At 32.0% G+C, this 18587-nt stretch overlaps 2 protein-coding genes across 2 annotated transcripts; one reads left to right on the top strand and one right to left on the bottom strand.

Annotated features, from left to right (window-relative positions):
* Positions 1-2102: 2102 nt before the first annotated feature.
* Positions 2103-3017, top strand: LOC130799294 (uncharacterized mitochondrial protein AtMg00810-like). The gene has a single exon (XM_057662395.1). It carries the CDS (start codon positions 2103-2105, stop codon positions 3015-3017), a length of 915 nt encoding a protein of 304 aa, XP_057518378.1.
* Positions 3018-14361: 11344 nt separating this feature from the next.
* LOC130799293 (uncharacterized) lies at positions 14362-18248 on the bottom strand. Its single transcript, XM_057662393.1, has 3 exons — positions 17919-18248; positions 14960-15145; positions 14362-14763 (listed from the first exon to the last, which is right to left on the bottom strand). The coding sequence occupies exons 1-3, from the start codon at positions 18246-18248 to the stop codon at positions 14362-14364; spliced, it is 918 nt and encodes a 305-aa protein (XP_057518376.1).
* Between the last annotated feature and the right edge of the window lie 339 nt (positions 18249-18587).

Genomic DNA, 18587 nt, shown 5'->3' with positions numbered 1-18587 from the left:
CGCCACCAAACTCATCAAAAACTTATTTTCTGTGCGAAAATTTACTACCGACAATAATGTTTTCGTTGAGTTTGACCCTCTTGGTTTTTCTATCAAGGCTTTGGGTACTAGAAATTAAATCCTTCGGTGCAACAGTAAGGGTGATCTCCACCCATACCTTACCCTCTGTCACACCACCTATCACTACTTCCCCTAATATGACTTTTTCTACTATCTCTATCATTAGTTGGCACTCCCGTTTAAGCCATTCGGAAAATGATATATTATAGTCCTTACGTGCTTCTCAATCCATTGATTATCCTAAGATTCCCTCTTCTATTTGTCAATTCAGTATATTGGGTAAACAAGTTAAATTGCCCTCCTTTTCTTCTAATTCTCATAGTACTATGCCCCTTGATATTATTCACAATGATTTGTGGATATCCCCTATTCCTAGTCCTTCTGGCTATAAGTACTATGTTCTCTTTCTTGACAATTATACAAATTTTTTGTAGACATTTCCTCTTAGTAGGAAATCGCAAGTCTGACATTTTTGTTAATTTTCGAACATTTATTCTCCCACAATTTGGCCTTCCTATTAAAACTTTTCAATGTGATCACGGGGGTGAATTTGATAATGGGTCGTTTCATAACTTTTGTGCCCAACATGGCATTAGCTTGCGTTTCTCTTGTCCAGAAACTTCCTCACAAAATGGAAATCTGAACGCAAAATTCGCTCTATTAGTAATGTCATTCGCACTCTTTTCTGCCATGCCTCTCTTCCTCCTTCTCTTTGGCCTCACACCTTGGAAACTACTACATATCTTCTCAACATTTTTCCCTCTAAACTCTTGAGAAATCTCACCCCGACACATATTCTCCATCGAAAAGCCCCACTTATACCCACTTACGCACTTTTGGTTGTTTGTGTTATCCCCTCATCTCCTCTTCTAAAATTCATAAATTACAACCTCGTTCCACACCATGTGTTTTTTTTGGGTTATGCTTCTTCTTATCGGGCCTATAAATGTTATGATCCTTCCTCCCACAAAATTATTTTGTCTCGCCATGTGATATTTGATGAGTCGGTGTTTCCATTTACAAAACTTTCCTCCTCTCCATCTATTACTTATGACTTTCTTGATGAAAACATGCATCCTGCACTCATCCAAGCTATCCATCACACTTCACTTCCTTCTAAGCCACCCTCTCCGTGTCAGCCCACTCCTCTCAAGCCTGGTCCTCACGAGCCAGGGCCTACCTCCCCCGACTACTTCTCTCGTCTTTGCTGGGTTGCCTCACCCCCTCAACCAAACTCTCCATCATAGTCCTCAACCTTAACGGCCTCCCCCTCTTCGCGACATCACCTTCCAAACCTTGGCTCCCCTGTCTCCCGGCATGACTACTCGTAGTAAACACAGAATTTATAAGCCTAATCCCAAATATTTTTCTCAAGCTTTTCTAGTCATTTCTTCTTCCCCTTCTCTAGTTCCCAAAAACCCTCTTAGTGCCTTATGTGACCTTAACTGGAAATGTGCTATGCAAGAAGAATATGATGCTTTAATTGAGAATGATACTTGGGAGCTTGTTTCTCGTCCGTCTAATGTCAATATTATTTGTTCTTTATGGATTTTTCGGCATAAGACACATTCTGATGGGTCTTTTGAGTGATATAAAGCTCGTTTGGTGGGAGATGGTAAGTCTCAACAAGATGGTATTGATTGTGATGAGACTTTTAGTCCGGTTGCCAAATCGGCCTCTATTCGGATTATTCTCAGCATTGCCCTAGCAAAATCTTAGTCCATTCATCAGTTGGATGTTAAAAATGTGTTTCTGCATGTTCACCTTAACGAGACTATATATATGCATCAACCTATGGGTTTTTGTGATCCTATTCACCCAGATTATGTCTGCCGGTTACGAAAATCTCTATATGACCTTAAGTAGGCCCCTCGAGCTTTGTATTAACGGTTTGCCAATTTTGTGACTACTGTTGGATTTCGGAATAGCATTGTGATAACTCCTTGTTTATTTACTCTAATGGTCATGATGTTGCTTTCTTGCTTCTCTATGTTGATGATATTATCCTTATTGCTTTTTCTGATGCTCTTTGATTGTCTATCATGACTAAGTTGAGTGCTGAATTTGCCATGAAAGATCTTGGATCCTTGAGTTACTTCTTAGGGATTGCGGTAACACACAATGCTCAAGGTTTATTTCTTTCTCAGTCTAAATATGCTGCGAATATCTTGGACCGTGCTGGTATGACTGATTGCAAATCTACTCCTACTCCGGTTGCTACTACCAGCAAGCTTAGTGCCTCCTCCACCACTCCCTATGCAAATCTACTCCTACTCTGTATCGTGCTCTTACAGGTGCTCTTTAGTACCTCACTTTTACCAGGCCCAACATTTCTTATGTTGTACAACAGGTTTACCTATTTGCATGATCCAAAAGTTGAACATATGGCTGCCCTTCATCGCATTCTTCGGTACCTAAAAGGTGCTCTTGATCATGGTCTTCAGTTGTATAGATCTTCCATTTCCTCCTTACTCTCTTATACAGATGCTGATTGGGGTGGTTGTCCTCACACTCGTCAATCTACCTCTGGTTATTGTGTTTTTCTTGGAGACAATCTCATTTCTTGGTCCTCAAAACGGCAACCCATCTTGTCTAAGTCTAGTGCTGAAGCAGAGTATCGCGGTGATGCTAATGTTGTTTCTAAGACATGTTGGCTTTGTAATTTACTTCTTGAGTTGCATTGTCCTCTTATGAAGGCCACCTTGGTTTATTGTGATAATGTGAGTGCAATTTATCTTTCTGACAACCCTGTTCACCACCAACACACCAAACACATCGAGATAGATATTCATTTTGTTCGAGAAAAGGTGAAACAAGGTGAAGTTTGTGTTCTTCATGTTCCTTCCCAATATCAGATTGCCGATATTTTAATTAAGGGTCTTCCTAAGATTTTATTTGATGAATTTTTTGCCAGTCTCAGCGTCCGTAAACCTCCCGATTCGACTGCAAGGGTGTGATAGAGTAGGATATTTTAATATTCGATAGAACAAAATATTTAGATTTTATTATGCTAATATTCCTAGAATATATTGTGTAATATGCAATTATTCTAGTTGCCATACTTAGCTTATTCTTGTATCTATTTATACACCTCAAACAATAAGATAGGTCAAGACAAAACATTCTAATAGATAGGGCACAGTTAACAAAGATCACAATCTTTTATCAATCACTTAAAAAAGGTAAAAACTCAGAATCACCATATAGATTTAGAAAAATATTTGTTTGCCACTACAAAAAATTAAAAATTTAATGAACATTTCGGATATAATCGAGGAGTACGAGTATCTTTTAGACGACAAATATATCCCACCACATTACATTAGGGTAGGCCACCAACATGAAGAAAAGACAAAAACTCAAAAGTACGTGGCTATAATCAAGAAAGTTGGGAAGATCCATCAAATTTTCCAACACATTAGGAGCCGTTCAACTCCCTCTACTTTTGTCTGTTTCGTTTCACCTTTTATCAACTAAGCAATCTTAACAAATCACAAAAATATTAATTTTAGTTAAAACAAGGGAAAAGTGTTAAAAATTACTTAATAAAATTTTTTTTTTCTAAAAAGTACCTAACAAAAAAAGTTTTGCCAAAAAATACCTAACAAAATTTTTTCTTTTCCAAAGAGTACCAAGTAACGTTTTTCTTCAGTTGACCATTAAATATAACGGTTGACTTGTAAAAATTGAAAATTCTTCTTCAATTTAACTTCGATTTTGAGTAAAAAGTAGAGGAAGAAGACAGTGAAGAAATTAAATTGGAAAAGAAATTGAAGATGAGGAAGAAGAATTTTCGATTTTGACCAATCAACCGTTACATTTGACGGTTAACTGAAGAAAAACGTTAATTGGTACTCTTTGGAAAAGAAAAAATTTTGTTAGGTATTCTTTGACAAAACTTTTTTTATTAGGTACTTTTTGGAAAAAAAAAAAAAAACTTATTAGGTACCTTTTGACACTTTTCCCTTAAAGCTATAATAGTACTCTTATTTACTCCTTATTCTCTTTACTTGTCCCATTTTCTTATAGGGTAAATTCACCTTAGTTGTCTCATTTTCTTTTTTGGTATTGGTTTTTTTTTTTTACTAAATTATCCTTATTTTTCATGTGTTATTACGAAAATACCCTCACTTACCTAATTAATGTAATCTAATTAATTCACTGACTCTAATTAACCCTTTTACTATTCCCTCCCTTTTAAATCTACCCCCTTATTACTTCACTAGCCTAGTAAAACCCTAACTTTTCAAGTTTTTCATCTTCCTTCTGAGTGTCGTTCATCTTCATCATTAAGGATGAAGTTCTTCATCTTCTCTCTCTTCTTCGATCTGATTTGGGTTTGTACGATTATGGAGTCAACAAGTTTGTGTCATTCTTGGTTTTCTTCATCTGAAGAAAGTGATTACGTGGATCCTCCAAATCCTTTGAAGTATATGGTTGAGGAATTAAGTTGGGTGAACAAAATTCCTAATTTTGCCCTAAAATTTTAGCAACCTCTTCTCTATTTTTAACTATGAATTTTGATTGTTTATTGTGCTTGTTTGCTTTATTTTCGTGCATTAAGCCTTTTCAAGAGAGTTTCGTATTTTCATGAGGTGTGTGGATCTCACTTGAATAATTTCGTGTTGAAAATTTGCGAATTTCAATTTTCTGGGGTTAAATGTGGATTATATGAATTGAAGAAAAAACAACTTTAATAAAAGGAGAAAAATATTAGTGATTAATTCAATCTATTAAAATACCCTAATTACAACCATTTAAGTGATCCCCTCACAACTCTTAAAATACGTGCCCAATTCAAATGGTACATGTAAAGAAAATAAGAGGAAATATTTTTTATGGTTTGATGATGAAAATTAAATTAACTTTTTTAATTTAACTTTTAGAGGAAAGTAAGTTCTATTCAATAAGAAAAAATTAAATTGGATGGTAAACTCAAAACAAAAACAAAACCAAACATTCTTAAACAAAATTTGTATGTCAATCTATATTATCTATTTTATATTCTTATATATTATATATATTAATAAAACCCTTAAATTTATTGACATGTGATATAATCTTAATTATTTTTTTCCATCAAATATCCTTAATAAGAAAATATTAAACAAGTCATCAAATATATTTTGGGATATTCTAAGAACTTAGCTCATCCCAAAACAATAGTTATATTTTTATTTTTGTTATAACTCATACTAGGTTCTTTTCAACCCATTAGTCTTATTTAGTTTTTCACACTTGTCGAGACAATATTTTAACCCTTAATATCTCTAACTAATTGTTCTTAATTAAAAATTATAAAAGGTTTATATTAATAATTCTTGTATTAAGACGGATCAAACAAGATGTCACATGACTATGTTTGAACTTATAGATTAAGAATAAAATACAAATTAAGAGTAATCAATGAATAGTGACAAAAAATAACTGGGACTAATGGGTAGAATAGGCGAGTATGTTTTTATTTCAGCTCGTGTTGTATGAGACCGTATTTTCATGAAAGGATTTATATAATTAGCTAATTTCTGTAATTGATCATTTTGAAGTTATATGTGATCACTTTAACATACTAAATGTACATGGTTAACCAATAGATATAATTTCACCATGAAACCGTCTCATTAAATAATTTGTGTTTTTATTTTTATCCACAAATTTAGCTTTTATTATCATTGCATTTAGTTTAAAATTTTTTCCACATTCTAAAAAATTGTGTTTTTTTTTTAACATTTTTACTATTTTTCTTAATTTACGTTCAATTTCTACTTGAGAGTTGCGACAAGATTGATGAGAAAAAAGGAGTATTTATCTAGGTTATTAAAGTGTAAATAAGATAAATAATTATTAAAAAGAGTCAAAGATATGAGTAAATGAAATTAATAATAATAATTGATTTCTCAATAAAACTAAAAAAGCACTACACCATCGGAGTTTGTTCGTTTCTAAGGCATTCACTACACCATCTCCGGAGTTCTGGTAGGAACTATGCAAGGTGGTAGAGGAAGTAGTCACAGTGGCAGACCTATAATTTGAAAGATAAATTGCACAACTTACTTAAATATATTTTTAGCATGTCTAAAGTAAATTCTAAATACACATACATTAGATAGCTACATAGCGTAAGATAAAACGTTGTATGACTTGGAGTGAAATTCTTATTCATAGAGAAAAAATATCATTTTCCTTTGGCGCGAGAATTTGAATGACTATGTGGTTCATAAATTGGTATAAGACTACAAGAGTACAACATTCCATTACTCCAATACCATTAAGTGGCTCTCTCCTAGGGTCGGGTTTGAAGTCCTAGATTTGGGCAATCATACCCTTAATAGTGATAAAACTTATAAAGAGATTGTTTTCAATTGACCACTGGTAGCAAATATCATGTGCTACTTCACATAAATAAGAAGTACTCATAAAATAATGAGTCATTTTACAATAGACTATTATAATCCGAAACCAAAGAATTTTAGATCTTTGACCCCATTTAAAACATATATTAGGAATACAAACTAATCCTTTACAAAAATAATTAAAACCCATAAAACTATAGTATAAAGTCTAATTTAATTTTTCCAAAATCCCTTAATTGTTTCCGCCAATTTAATTTGAACAATAATTCACAATAATTTTGATTTTACGAAATTCAATCTTTTATGAAATAAACCATTACATTACAGCAATGTTAAATATTTAGAGATAAAAGGAAAAGACTTTAACTAAAAAAAATTTCTAAATAACTTACATGTGTAAACAGAATGTTAATGGAATAGTAGAAGGAGAGTTTCTTTGGAAAAATTAAATATTGCTTTTATTAGATAATAGTAACATGTTATTTAAGTTAAGTATTAAAATCATGAATTTGTTTAGACAATTAAGATGTAGCTTAATGGTAAGAGATGTGTATACTTAGAACATGAAGGTTTTGGGATCAAAATCAACATCATCATCATCATACTCAGTGTGTCCCGTTCATTGAAAACTATGGTCAGGATCTGGGAAGAGAAGAACGACGACAGCTCAAACCCATAGAGGAGAGTGCGGTCACATAGTCCCTCGGCTCGAGAAAGGTCTTCAAAGAGAGATAAACCTGAAACTTACAAATAGAATACATAGAATATGTACAATAACTGAAAATAAAGATAAAAGTAAAGGAGGTAAAGAGAAATAATTAAAGGCAATGAACAATAACAAACGATGGGTAAAAGGGACGGGTTTAGTAATCTAAGACGTGGATAAGGCGCCGACAACTGCCCTTATCCCTGGTCAGGTCCTTGGAGAGGTGAAGTTCATGCATGTCACTTTTAATCTGTTCCTCCCACGTTCTCTTAGGTCTTCCTTGACTTCTCTTGCCCTTCACTATGATGCATTCGATCCTTCTTACTGGGGCGTCATGTGTCTTTCTCTGCACATGCCCAAATCATCTCAACCTGTTCTTCCGCATCTTTGCGGAGAGAGGTGCAACCCCTAACTTCTCCCTGAACTCTTGGTTTCTTATCATATCCATCATAGTATTACCACATATCTACCTCAGCATACGCATTTCTATTACTTCCATCCTCTGTTCGAAAACCTTCTTTACGGGCCAACATTTTGTCCTATACAACAACGTCAGCCTAATTGCAACGCAATAAAATTTACCTTTTAATCTCCTCGGGAACTTTTTATCACAAAGCACCCCGGTTTTTTCTCGCCACATAAGCCAACCCACTTGTATACAATTAGTAACGTCTCCATCAATCTCCCCATTACTCTGAATCACCGATCCCAAATATTTGAACTTGGACCGTACATGCAACAACTTCTCCCCCTATGGTAACCTCTAGCTCCCCTATCGATTTTGTCCCACTGAAATTGCATCGCAAGTATTTTGTCTTTGTACGGCTTATGCGCAACCCCTTACCCTCCAAGGCTTCCCTCCACTCTTCCAACTTACTATTAGCCTCCTCCTTGGTTTCTGCAACCAAAACTATATCGTCAGCGAAAAGTGTGCACCATGGTACGGTTTTCCAGATGGATTTAGAGATGTACTCTATATTGACTGTAAAAATGAAAGAACTTAGTGTTGATCCCTAATGTAGTCCCACTTGAATTGGGAAAGACTGTTGGCTCTCTTAGGTTTTGATGATGACTACACTTAATATAAACAAATGTATTTTAGAGATTGTATGCAGGTCGATATTCGGTCTTGATAAAGATCGTTGATAATGCCTAAGACTTAGTCTATGAACGTTGTACATGTAAAATGTATCTAAGGAAGTTAGATAAGCTAGGAAAATCGCTTAGGATGTCAAATGTAGACAGGAGGTCTACTGTTCCCAAGTTTGATGATCTGACGATACTTGTACATAGAGACAATGCTCTGTTCCCAATACTGGAGTCTGGAGAATTTACGTTAGTTGGAAAATTCTGTTAAATGTATTTTCTGATTTTTTAGTTGATGTATTAGTTAAAATTAATTTGTTGCATTATTTATTTAATAAGCTAATTGACAAAATATTTTTAAACCACCTTAAAATAACCATACACTTTTTAAGAATGGAGAAAATCTCTCCTTATTTTTCTCCACATAAATAGGCTTGTGTTTTGGATCTAATTAAGTGCAAAACTACTTTGCCTATTCTTAAAAAAAATTAAACCGTGGCTTTTTACTTGAAAATCAAGCTTCCACTTATTTCTTCTTTGTCATAAGAATAAGGTAAATAACCGTGGGTTTTTCCTCTTGAGATTCAAGATCCACTTAATTCTCCTTAATCTTACGAAAAGGATGTAATAGGTAGTTGTTCCTTTTTACTAGCTATTTAAACTCCTATATAAAGGAAACTTGGTTTTTAATCGAAAAATGTATGAGACTTGGAGAATCCATACGTGAGAGATTAAAAATTAACAAGAAATATTTTTATTCCAAAAATTGCCAATTAATTTGAAATATTTTCTTGTACAACTCTTTAATTTTATCTTTAGAAATTTATCCTTGTAAAGCGTTTTTGAAAACATTGTTGTTACTTGACTTGGGTAAGTCTAGGGGAGAATTAGAGAGCTTCGAGTGAAGCTAGAGAATTAGAGAGCTTCGAGTAAAGCTAGAGAATTGGAGAAGCTTCGAGTGAATCGAGAGAAAGAGAAAGAGAAGTTGGCCTAGTTATATGTATCTGTTTTATTTAATTGTAACTAATTGCCTAAAACATATTGGAGAGTTTTGAAATTCCGAGGGGTCGTGATTTTTCCTTCTATTTAGGCCTATAAGGTTTTCACGTAAAATTGTGTTGTCTCCTTTCACTTTTTCGCATTAAGTTTAAGTTTTAATTCCGCAATCTAATTCCGCAAAAACAAGGCAAAAATAATTAAGCTTATTAAAACAACAATTCACCCCCCTCTTGTTGTCGTTCACCATCTCTATCAATTTCTACAAAGACTCTATCATACCCACCAGTGTATGTATGTTAGTCGACACTTTGTCATATATGTCCTGTATTACCTTAATGTACCTTCGTGAAATACCTCTATTCTTAAGGCTATCCCAAACGATGCTTCGTGGGATCAAAATCTACATTACTAAAATTTGTTTGTATTTTTTTTTGAGGGTGTAGCTTTGGCCCTAGTTATTGATATATGATATATAGTTTAAACAGTGCAAATATATAATAAAAATTATTATAACTCAATGGTTGGAGTAATACATCTGTAACTTAGTTAAGGGACCCAATCCTAATGTAAACAATTATTTTTAAAAAACTAATAAATTAATATTATAATGTCATTACTTTCTATCTTTCATAAGTTTATATTCATCTTTTTTTTAGTGTCTGTACGTGTTTATATTTTTCCTATCTTAATTTTAATAGTATTTTTTTTAGATTTGCTTGGCAAATAATAGAGTTAAAAACACTTACGGCCCATTTGGTTGATGGTAATGAAGTAATGGGAATGAAATGTTGTAATGGCAATAGTAATGAAGGAATGAATATGAGAATTGGTAATGAAGATTCTTTTGTTTGGTGTGCATGACTAAAGATTGGTAATGGAAGATAATATTCCATTGATTGCATTTGGTTGTTGGTAATAAAAAATGGTAATGACTCTTTAGTTTCATTATTGTATATTTGTATCTAAAAACATTATTGTATCTAATGATTCTTTTTTTAATAATAATATTTTTGTGAATAATTACAAACATTACCTTTTTTTCTTCATTATTTTTTTAGGACAATTGCATCGACTTGCAATTACAAATAATAATATTTTCTTCATGCATTCTTTACACTGCAAATACTTGACAATTACAAACAAGTTTCAATTAAGTAGCCATAGTAGTACTCTTCTACCGAGAAAATTAGCTAGTGTTTAGGCATAAAAATTACGATAAAAAGTCCATTCCTCTAGTGACTACCAAGTTCATACTTTTTTAAAACACACCTACATTTTCACCAACACCAAAAGTATAACCTAAAGTTCAGCCATTTTACGGCATAATATTTTTAAAATCTATCAATACTATCATTTTAGCAAAGATTTGACAAACATAACTTTGGACTCATTCGGCACACTGTAGAATATCTCTACCTTTTTATCATCTAATCCAATAATTGTGGTAGCTTCGACAACTTCTATTGGTGTCAGTTCTTGCAAATTACTCAATACTCCAAAAAGGTTAGTTCTCTTCTCACCTATCTCCACATCTCGTAAAAATGATTTCTTCATATCCATCATGATTGAAGTAGACTCCTTTTCAACATCAATCAAAGCTGTCAATGCAGTGGCCAGCCCACTAGGCTCTTCATTTTCAATTTTCCTTCTTCTCTTACGATCTCCTCATCCACTTGATTGCCCAATCGCTCGAGTTGAGCTAATAGCATCATCATTCTTTTCAGCCTCATTCTTATCACCTTCTTCATCGTCTCCAGGCCCCTTTACCATACTTCCACTGGCACGATCTTTGGCGTAAATCTCACAAAGCTTGTAATAAAGAGGGAACGGTTTACAAAATAGAACAGCAACTCCATCTTTTCCCTGGAGCATATCTTACAATTATATATCAATCAAATGAAAGAAACAAAACTAATAGCAAAAACAATGATTAATAGCTACTGTTAACAAATTAAATAAAAGAAAATACCTGAGCCCATCCCATAAAGACTTCCTTCTCACCAGTTACCATTTTTGTAGCATCATCCCAACCAAAACCACTAACTTGCTTCTGAATTTCAAGAATCCCATTTGTCTCTTAAAACTCTTAAAACCTTCAATCCAAAATAAGGAAATCACTCATTCATTTTCTTTTCAATATATGTCTGATAACCTGAAACAGTCGTATTATTAATGAGATTTCATTAGCCGTTTTTAGCGCCTAATTTTTTTTGATATGTTTGTTCATTACTAATTAAATTTTAATTAGTGATGGTAGTAATTTGAAAAAATTCTATGATGATTAGAAACTTGTCAACTCGTAACGTAGTTATGAAGTGTAACAAGTAACGTAAACTTTGGAGGTAAAACTTAAAGTTAAGCAACTACCCATAACATTTCAGGATAATTATAATACTTAGCCGAAAAAATTATTTACCCATGTTGAGTATAAATTAAATATTTCATACACATACAAGTGATTTTTAAACATGAAGTACAAGTTACATAACTTGTTACATAAACAATAATTTTTACCTAAACCTTAAACTATCTTAAATAAACCTTTCTTACACTATCCAAATTGAGGATAAAACTCACCTCCAATCAGCCCCAAAACAGCAGCCCCTAACTGCCATACTACCCCTCTTTTAGCCCCAAAACCCACTTACACACTCCACCAAACTCTCTACCCAAAGCCCCTTTTGTTCTTACCCAAAAACACCATCATAACAAGCATGCAAACATGATAAATCAAGACATATTTTCTGTTTAGATTTTCAGCTCCATCAACCTTCTTTCACTCTTCATTTTACTCCTAAATTCATCCATAAGCACAATAGAAGTTCAATCTTACAATTCCTAGCAAAAACACCTTCTTTTCGCATCAAATCTTCTTCAAAAACCCATCTAAAACTTCTGAAAATTTATGTTGATAAACTAAAATCTCCCATAAAAATAATCTTCATCTTAAGAGCTTTCCACATACACCAAACTTAAAGAAATCCACCAAGTATAGAGTAAGTTATGTTCATTTCTTTATTCCACTAGTTTTTGTTAAAACTTGTGCATGTAAAACATTGTTTTTTTACATGAATCTTTCTATAAACTAAGATCATTATAAAATGAGTATTTTATCTCTAAACTAAGAAAATCATCACTTATAAATCTATAAAAATCGGCCATAATAGAAAGTAAGAAGATATATTTCCACAAACATATAAATTTTGTTACTTAAAGGATTCAAGTAAAATTATGGGACTTAACTAAGTATGTTGCTCAACATAATAAGTATACTCCGAATATGTTAAAATCATCACAAGTATTAGTCTTACAACTCTAACTAGGAAAAGTTAAGTGCATGTTAGAAATCCAAAATTATTATTGATTTTTGGATGAATGCAATATGTTTAGTTGAAGAGTTGGAATTGAGACTTGAAGGGCAAAGACCCGAAGTTAGAACCACTTCTAAGAACGCTTAGGAGCTTACGTGGGAGCTTACGGAATAATTATATAGGCTTGGAGCCGAGGTATGTCACATGGGGTGATTTTTAAAGAATTTAAGAACTAGTTGGAAAAGTTTGTGTATAAACTTGTTTTTAAAAAAATAAAATTCCCAAAGAGAAGTTCTTAAATCTTGAAAAATGATGTCAAAATGATAAATTTGAGTATGGAATAATTTATTACATGTATTATTATTGTAGGCATCATGCATGTTGATTTAATAAATTGTTGTATGTTTAAATGCATGTTTAACACTACTTTGTGAAAGTTATTGTGGTGGAAATGATTATATGAACTTTGAAAATATTTGGAATTCATTTTAAAAGAAATTTCTAGCTATATGTTAAGAAAATCTCTTGAATACTTTTTGTTGAAATTATTCGTTAAATTGATATTTTAATGGATTTTAAGGTGTTAAATACTCTTATTATATAAAACATGGTATTAGATAAACTCTTCATCATCAAAAATAATTAATAAAAACATATTATAATGTCTCCAACAAGATTTGGCTAGAATATATTTAGTTAGGAATTTTTCCATGATTTTTGAATAATCGTTAAATTGTTTAACGATAAATTGTAAAATAGTAAAATATAAAATAATTACAAAATAAAGACATATGGACTTGAAATTTTTATCACTTACTCATATGGATAGTAGGTAAAATTGGTAAAAGTTTGGGAAGGTTTCGTTGGCATTTAAGAACCTTAATAATTTTTACTCGGTTATTAATAATTGGTAAGTTTGAAAACGGTAAAATATAAAATTAATACTAAATGACGTTTTTGGACATGAAACTTTTATGAGACACTTATATAAACAGTAGATACATGTTCCAAAATTAATATGGATTTTCGTGACCATATATGGACTTAAATAAATTTTATTCAGTTCATCGGTAAAATAACGATATTAATTATTAAAAATGCCCCAGATGTTTTAATGGTTATTTAAAATTTTATACCTCAAAATAGCTTCTGGAACATCATATAATTTTTATAATATTTTATTCGGACTCAAATAGTTTTAAACCTATTTTATTCTATTTATCGATAAAATGTCTATACAAAATAATTAAATATCATACATGACTTATATAAGTTTAAATGGCCTAATAAACATGTTATATGACTTTTAAAACTTTGGTATAATTTTATTAAGCTAATTATTAATTATTAATAATTTATCAAATTAATAGAAAATGTTTATTTATTAAAAGGTGTAATATTGTTAATTAAATTTGGGTAAAAATAGACCTATATCAAAAATTTATAATTATATTAATAATCTATTGTCTCATAGTTAAAATAGGTTTAACTTATATGGTTTATAAATTTTACGGATTTAAGACACTATTTAAATGACGGTAAATATCTAAATTGTCGAATATAATTGTAACATCGTTATAAATTCGGATAACCAATTATAATCTGATGGGACAACCTTAAATGAGGTATTATAATGACTTGATTAATTTGGGCCTTGTTGGAGAATTAATATGTATTTTGTAAATCAATTATCGATTTTATTACCAGCAAAACTATCTCTTATTTAAGAAAATAGTGTTTTATGAAATCCTCTGTCATAATGATTTTATAGACTTATGAATCATATTCTAGTTGTCCTAAAAGACTAAAAATTGAAAAACCAACTAAAATAAGAAACTATCCATTACTAATGTCTCCTGGCCAAGAATACATCATACATATCTTGAGCTAATGTGTTTCTAAAATTAGTCCATTCTTCAGATGCGTCACAATTTTGAATGTAGTCTTCATCATCTTCAATTTCATCATTATCTCCTTCTTCTTCCATATATGCATCTAAAATAGCTTCCATTGGATCAACGCTCATTTGTTGGCGAATAAGGTTATGAATATACACAAAAGCCAATATTATATTTATTTGAGTGCTGAGAGGGTACTTGGTGCCTTTGGCAAGAACTTCCCACCGTACTTTCATCAGACCAAAAGCTCGTTCAATCACATTTCTAGCTGAAGCATGCCTCATATTGAACAACTCTTCCTTAGAGCATGGTTGCTCCAACCCCCTTCTCCATTCATGATAAATTTTCTTCTATAAGGTATAAGAAATCCATCACAATGTTTATATCCTGCATCCCCTAGATAATAATTATCTAGGTGAAAAAGTGAAAATCCAATGAGTTAGGCTAGATTATTGGTCATTGTTGCTCCCTTAAAAAAACTTTACACATAAGAAATTGATTTCTGACCTCTAGCCACTTTTAATCCATTATTTCTATTTAAAGCACTTCGAAGTACTCTTCCATCGGCAACTGAACTTCCCAACCCTCCAAAACATATATAAATTGCATATCCGGTGCACAAGCTCTTAAAACATTTGTTGAGATGGTATTTTTTCTTGACCTATGATGTGATTTATCTATCGCAAACATATTTACATCCATCAAAGTCCCATCAATAGCACCTACACAATTCTACAAAAAGGGGTGTGATTAATAAAAGTTAAAAATCGATATGTGTTTTCTATCTGTTAATGTAACGGCCCGGTTGAAGTGACTCGAAAATTCATGTGAAATTACGAATTCCGGTCCACTCTTCGGACTCTAGAGAAAAGTCTCCTCTAGGATCGTCAACGTTCCGTCGATAAAGAAATATAATTAAAACAGAAAACAGTACCAGCGTGAAAAAAAATAAGTCAGCGGAAGTTCTTAAGTACAACTCGAGAGCCTACTGACCTCTAGATCAACTAAAGAAGATTTACGAAAGCGAAAAGAAATCAACACAATCTCTTGTGACATAATTCAGAGTTATATCTACTCATAATCTTATTACAAAAAGGAATCATAGTCTTGATGATTACGAGTTCTATGTCGAGCCCTCACTCCAGTCCCCACCTGTAATTAACGTACTAGTCGTTGTGCGACAACACGTAGCAGGTTCCAAATAACAATCTAATACACGTTAGAGACTTCATACAAATGTCAAACAGGTTGAAAAAAGCAATGTGTTTATCCTAGCATGCATAGGCTCATACATTCATTATTAGATAATTCCAACTTGTAACGTAGCCAGTCCTGTTCGGGTCATTCAAGTATAAATCAAAATCCTTTTTGGAGGAATACGCTTGGGAGAGCTAATCCCAAGGCAACCACCGACCTAAGACGTTGCCCGTCCTGTGCGGGTCGTCAGAGGTAAAGTATGCATACCCCCATGGTGACCGTAATGATCCAAAACTGCCATGGGAACAATAATTGTAATAATCCAAACCAAAACGTTAACCCCTTTGGGTAACATAATACAAACCAAAACGTTAACCCCTTTGGGTAACAAACACATAAATCCTCAACTTCCAAGTAACTTCTTTCAAATTATTTGAGATGTCTAATCCTTATGTAATTTACAATGCCTCGATTAGAAATAAATCAACACTACTTGCATAAATAAACAGTATGGTCTAAGCGTGTACCTTTAAGCGTTGCAACCAAACGATATTTAAGCATGACAGAAATTTCTCCCTCTTATGAATTGAGGTCCTAAATAACACACACACAAAACGATCACGTATTAGAACGTCTTTACACATTTAATCCACTCCATACTACTAAGATATTACTAAGACTTGATAATTCTAAATGTTTTCATCCAATTCCCAATAGTTCCAAACTTTATATTTTAACTAGAAACTTAAATGGTCAATTCGGACAGTTTAGAAAATTCAAATGGACAATCCGACTTCTCCACTGCGTCCGGAACGCGTCAATTACCTTGGGTACCAAATTTCATAATTTCTAACATCCAATTACTATTTTTAATTATTTTAAGCGTTTAACGAGTTTTTAACGCATCGGGTACATAAACAACAACGGAACACGACTAACGTTTCCGGATCGGCGCCAATACCGAGGCAGAAACTGCTGCTGCCCGAAAAAAACCTATTATTTTATTATTATTATTATTTTATATATATACATTATTCAAATTATTAACTCTTTTAATCTCATAACCAAAATAAATCTAACAAGACCAAATTCACAACTACTAAGATAAAACAAAAAAGACCAATTTTTCTATCACTCAACCACTTGATATTTTCACACATATATTAATACACAAAACCCCATCAACAAAGCATAAAAGCCATCAAATAAAAAGAAGCATGCCCATCCACAAGATCCTTCAAGAAACTTAAAATTTCATAAATTATGATAATTAAATTAAATACTTAATTCTCTTAACAAATTAAAATTTTGTAGAGAATCATAAAACCAAATCACCCTTTTAAATCAAGACATATATATAAACACAATCCTTCAAGCAAATCAAATTTTGCTAAAGGATTTATAAATTCTTGGATGACTACATTACTTGATCCATACTTTTTATATTTTTTCCAACAAATTGAAATTTTGTTAGAGAAATGTAAATCATAAAAGAAATTTATTTAAATATCAATATAAACTTAATTCTTATAACAAATTTAAACTTTGTTAAAGGATATAAATCAAGAAAAGTTTTATTTTTTATTTTTTTATTTTTTTATTTTTTAAAAAGAAACATAACTTAATCCTTTTAACAAATTAAAGCTTATTAAAGGATTATTAGAAAAAATTACATATATAAAAAAAATACTCAATCCTCCTAAAAGTCATAAGATATCATCATACATAAAATATAATTCATCTTAGAAATCTTGTATATAAAATCTATTATTAACAATTCAACTAAACTTACCCCTTTGATCAAAAGATTGGATGGAACAACAAATTTTTTTTTCGTTGAGGTGTGCTGTAACAAGAGAGCAAAAGGGAAGAATTTTCTGAATTTTTTAGTTCACTTGAAAGTTTAGAATTATGAGGAATTCAAATGATGCTTATAGGATTAATAGGCAATTAAAAGAATGAACTTAATGTACCATAATACACACTTATGAGAGGAGTTACAAGACTCCTTCCCTACTCCAAGACAACTGGCCACCCCTTTCCCTTCCCCTAATTTTTATTTAATTAATTAATTAATTAATTAATTAAGTAATTGTCTATTTTTTTGTTAAAATAGAAAAGAAACGCTACGCGATAACAACATACGTGATAAAACGCGTGACCGTTAAAATTTAACTTACTTTATTTCTTATAATTATCTATGTAAATAATATAATTTAATAATACTTATTTATTCTATTTTATTATATTTTCTTTTTAAACCCGATAAATTACGGGGTGTTACAATAATAAAAAAATACAAGGTTACCTTGAACCATTTCCATCTTTCATCTGTGCTATTCTCGGGAATCAGTTCAGGTTTCTTGAGGAGCAAACTCGAAAGTATTAACACAGCTTTTAACACATTATTAAAATGTCTGCTTATAGTTTCTCCTGGCCATTGAAAATCATATTTTATTTCCCTATTCTTCTCCTCAAATACAAGTAGATGCAAAAATATAGCAAGCATTTTTTCCACTACCATGTTCTTAGTATCTCTTAACCCTCCAACTTCACGAACCAATGAAATGAAGATATTAAACGTTCGACGATCCATCCTAAGTTGCTCAATGCAAGCAATATCACTCTCCACTATCATTCCATCTAAATGTGCTAATCAATGCAAGCATTTATTTTCTTGTAATGACTAACGGTGTTACTTGAACCTCAAAATGAAAAACTACTTAAAGGTAGATGTCTACCTGCCAACATATCAAGGGCAAAGCCATCTGAATCTCACAAAGCTAAGAAACTTTGCTCCTCTAACCTTTAAGATGTTTATTACAAGAAAAACATTCATTTTGGTCAAACCCTCATATACTGTTGTATTCTCCTTAAACCCACGACTCTCTTGTTCTTCAAGTTCTTTAAAAATTTCTTCAAAAACCCACGAAAATCTGTTCAAGTTCTTCAAAAACCCACGACTCTATTGTGTTCT

The sequence above is a fragment of the Amaranthus tricolor genome, chromosome 14, assembly GCF_026212465.1.
Source record: "Amaranthus tricolor cultivar Red isolate AtriRed21 chromosome 14, ASM2621246v1, whole genome shotgun sequence".
NCBI lineage: Eukaryota > Viridiplantae > Streptophyta > Magnoliopsida > Caryophyllales > Amaranthaceae > Amaranthus > Amaranthus tricolor.
The sequence above is the reverse complement of the archived record's forward strand: the minus strand, read 5'-3'. Positions and strand labels throughout refer to the sequence as shown.

Coding starts and splice junctions, on each gene's coding strand:
- LOC130799293 (XM_057662393.1), bottom strand. CDS start 18,248: ATGATAGTGGAGAGTGATATTGCTTGCATTGAGCAACTTAGGATGGAT. Junction 15,146..17,918: donor AAAGATGGAAATGGTTCAAG/GTAACCTTGTAT, acceptor CCCTTTTTGTAG/AATTGTGTAGGTGCTATTGA. Junction 14,764..14,959: donor CGATGGAAGAGTACTTCGAA/GTGCTTTAAATA, acceptor TATACCTTATAG/AAGAAAATTTATCATGAATG.
- LOC130799294 (XM_057662395.1), top strand. CDS start 2,103: ATGACTAAGTTGAGTGCTGAATTTGCCATGAAAGATCTTGGATCCTTG.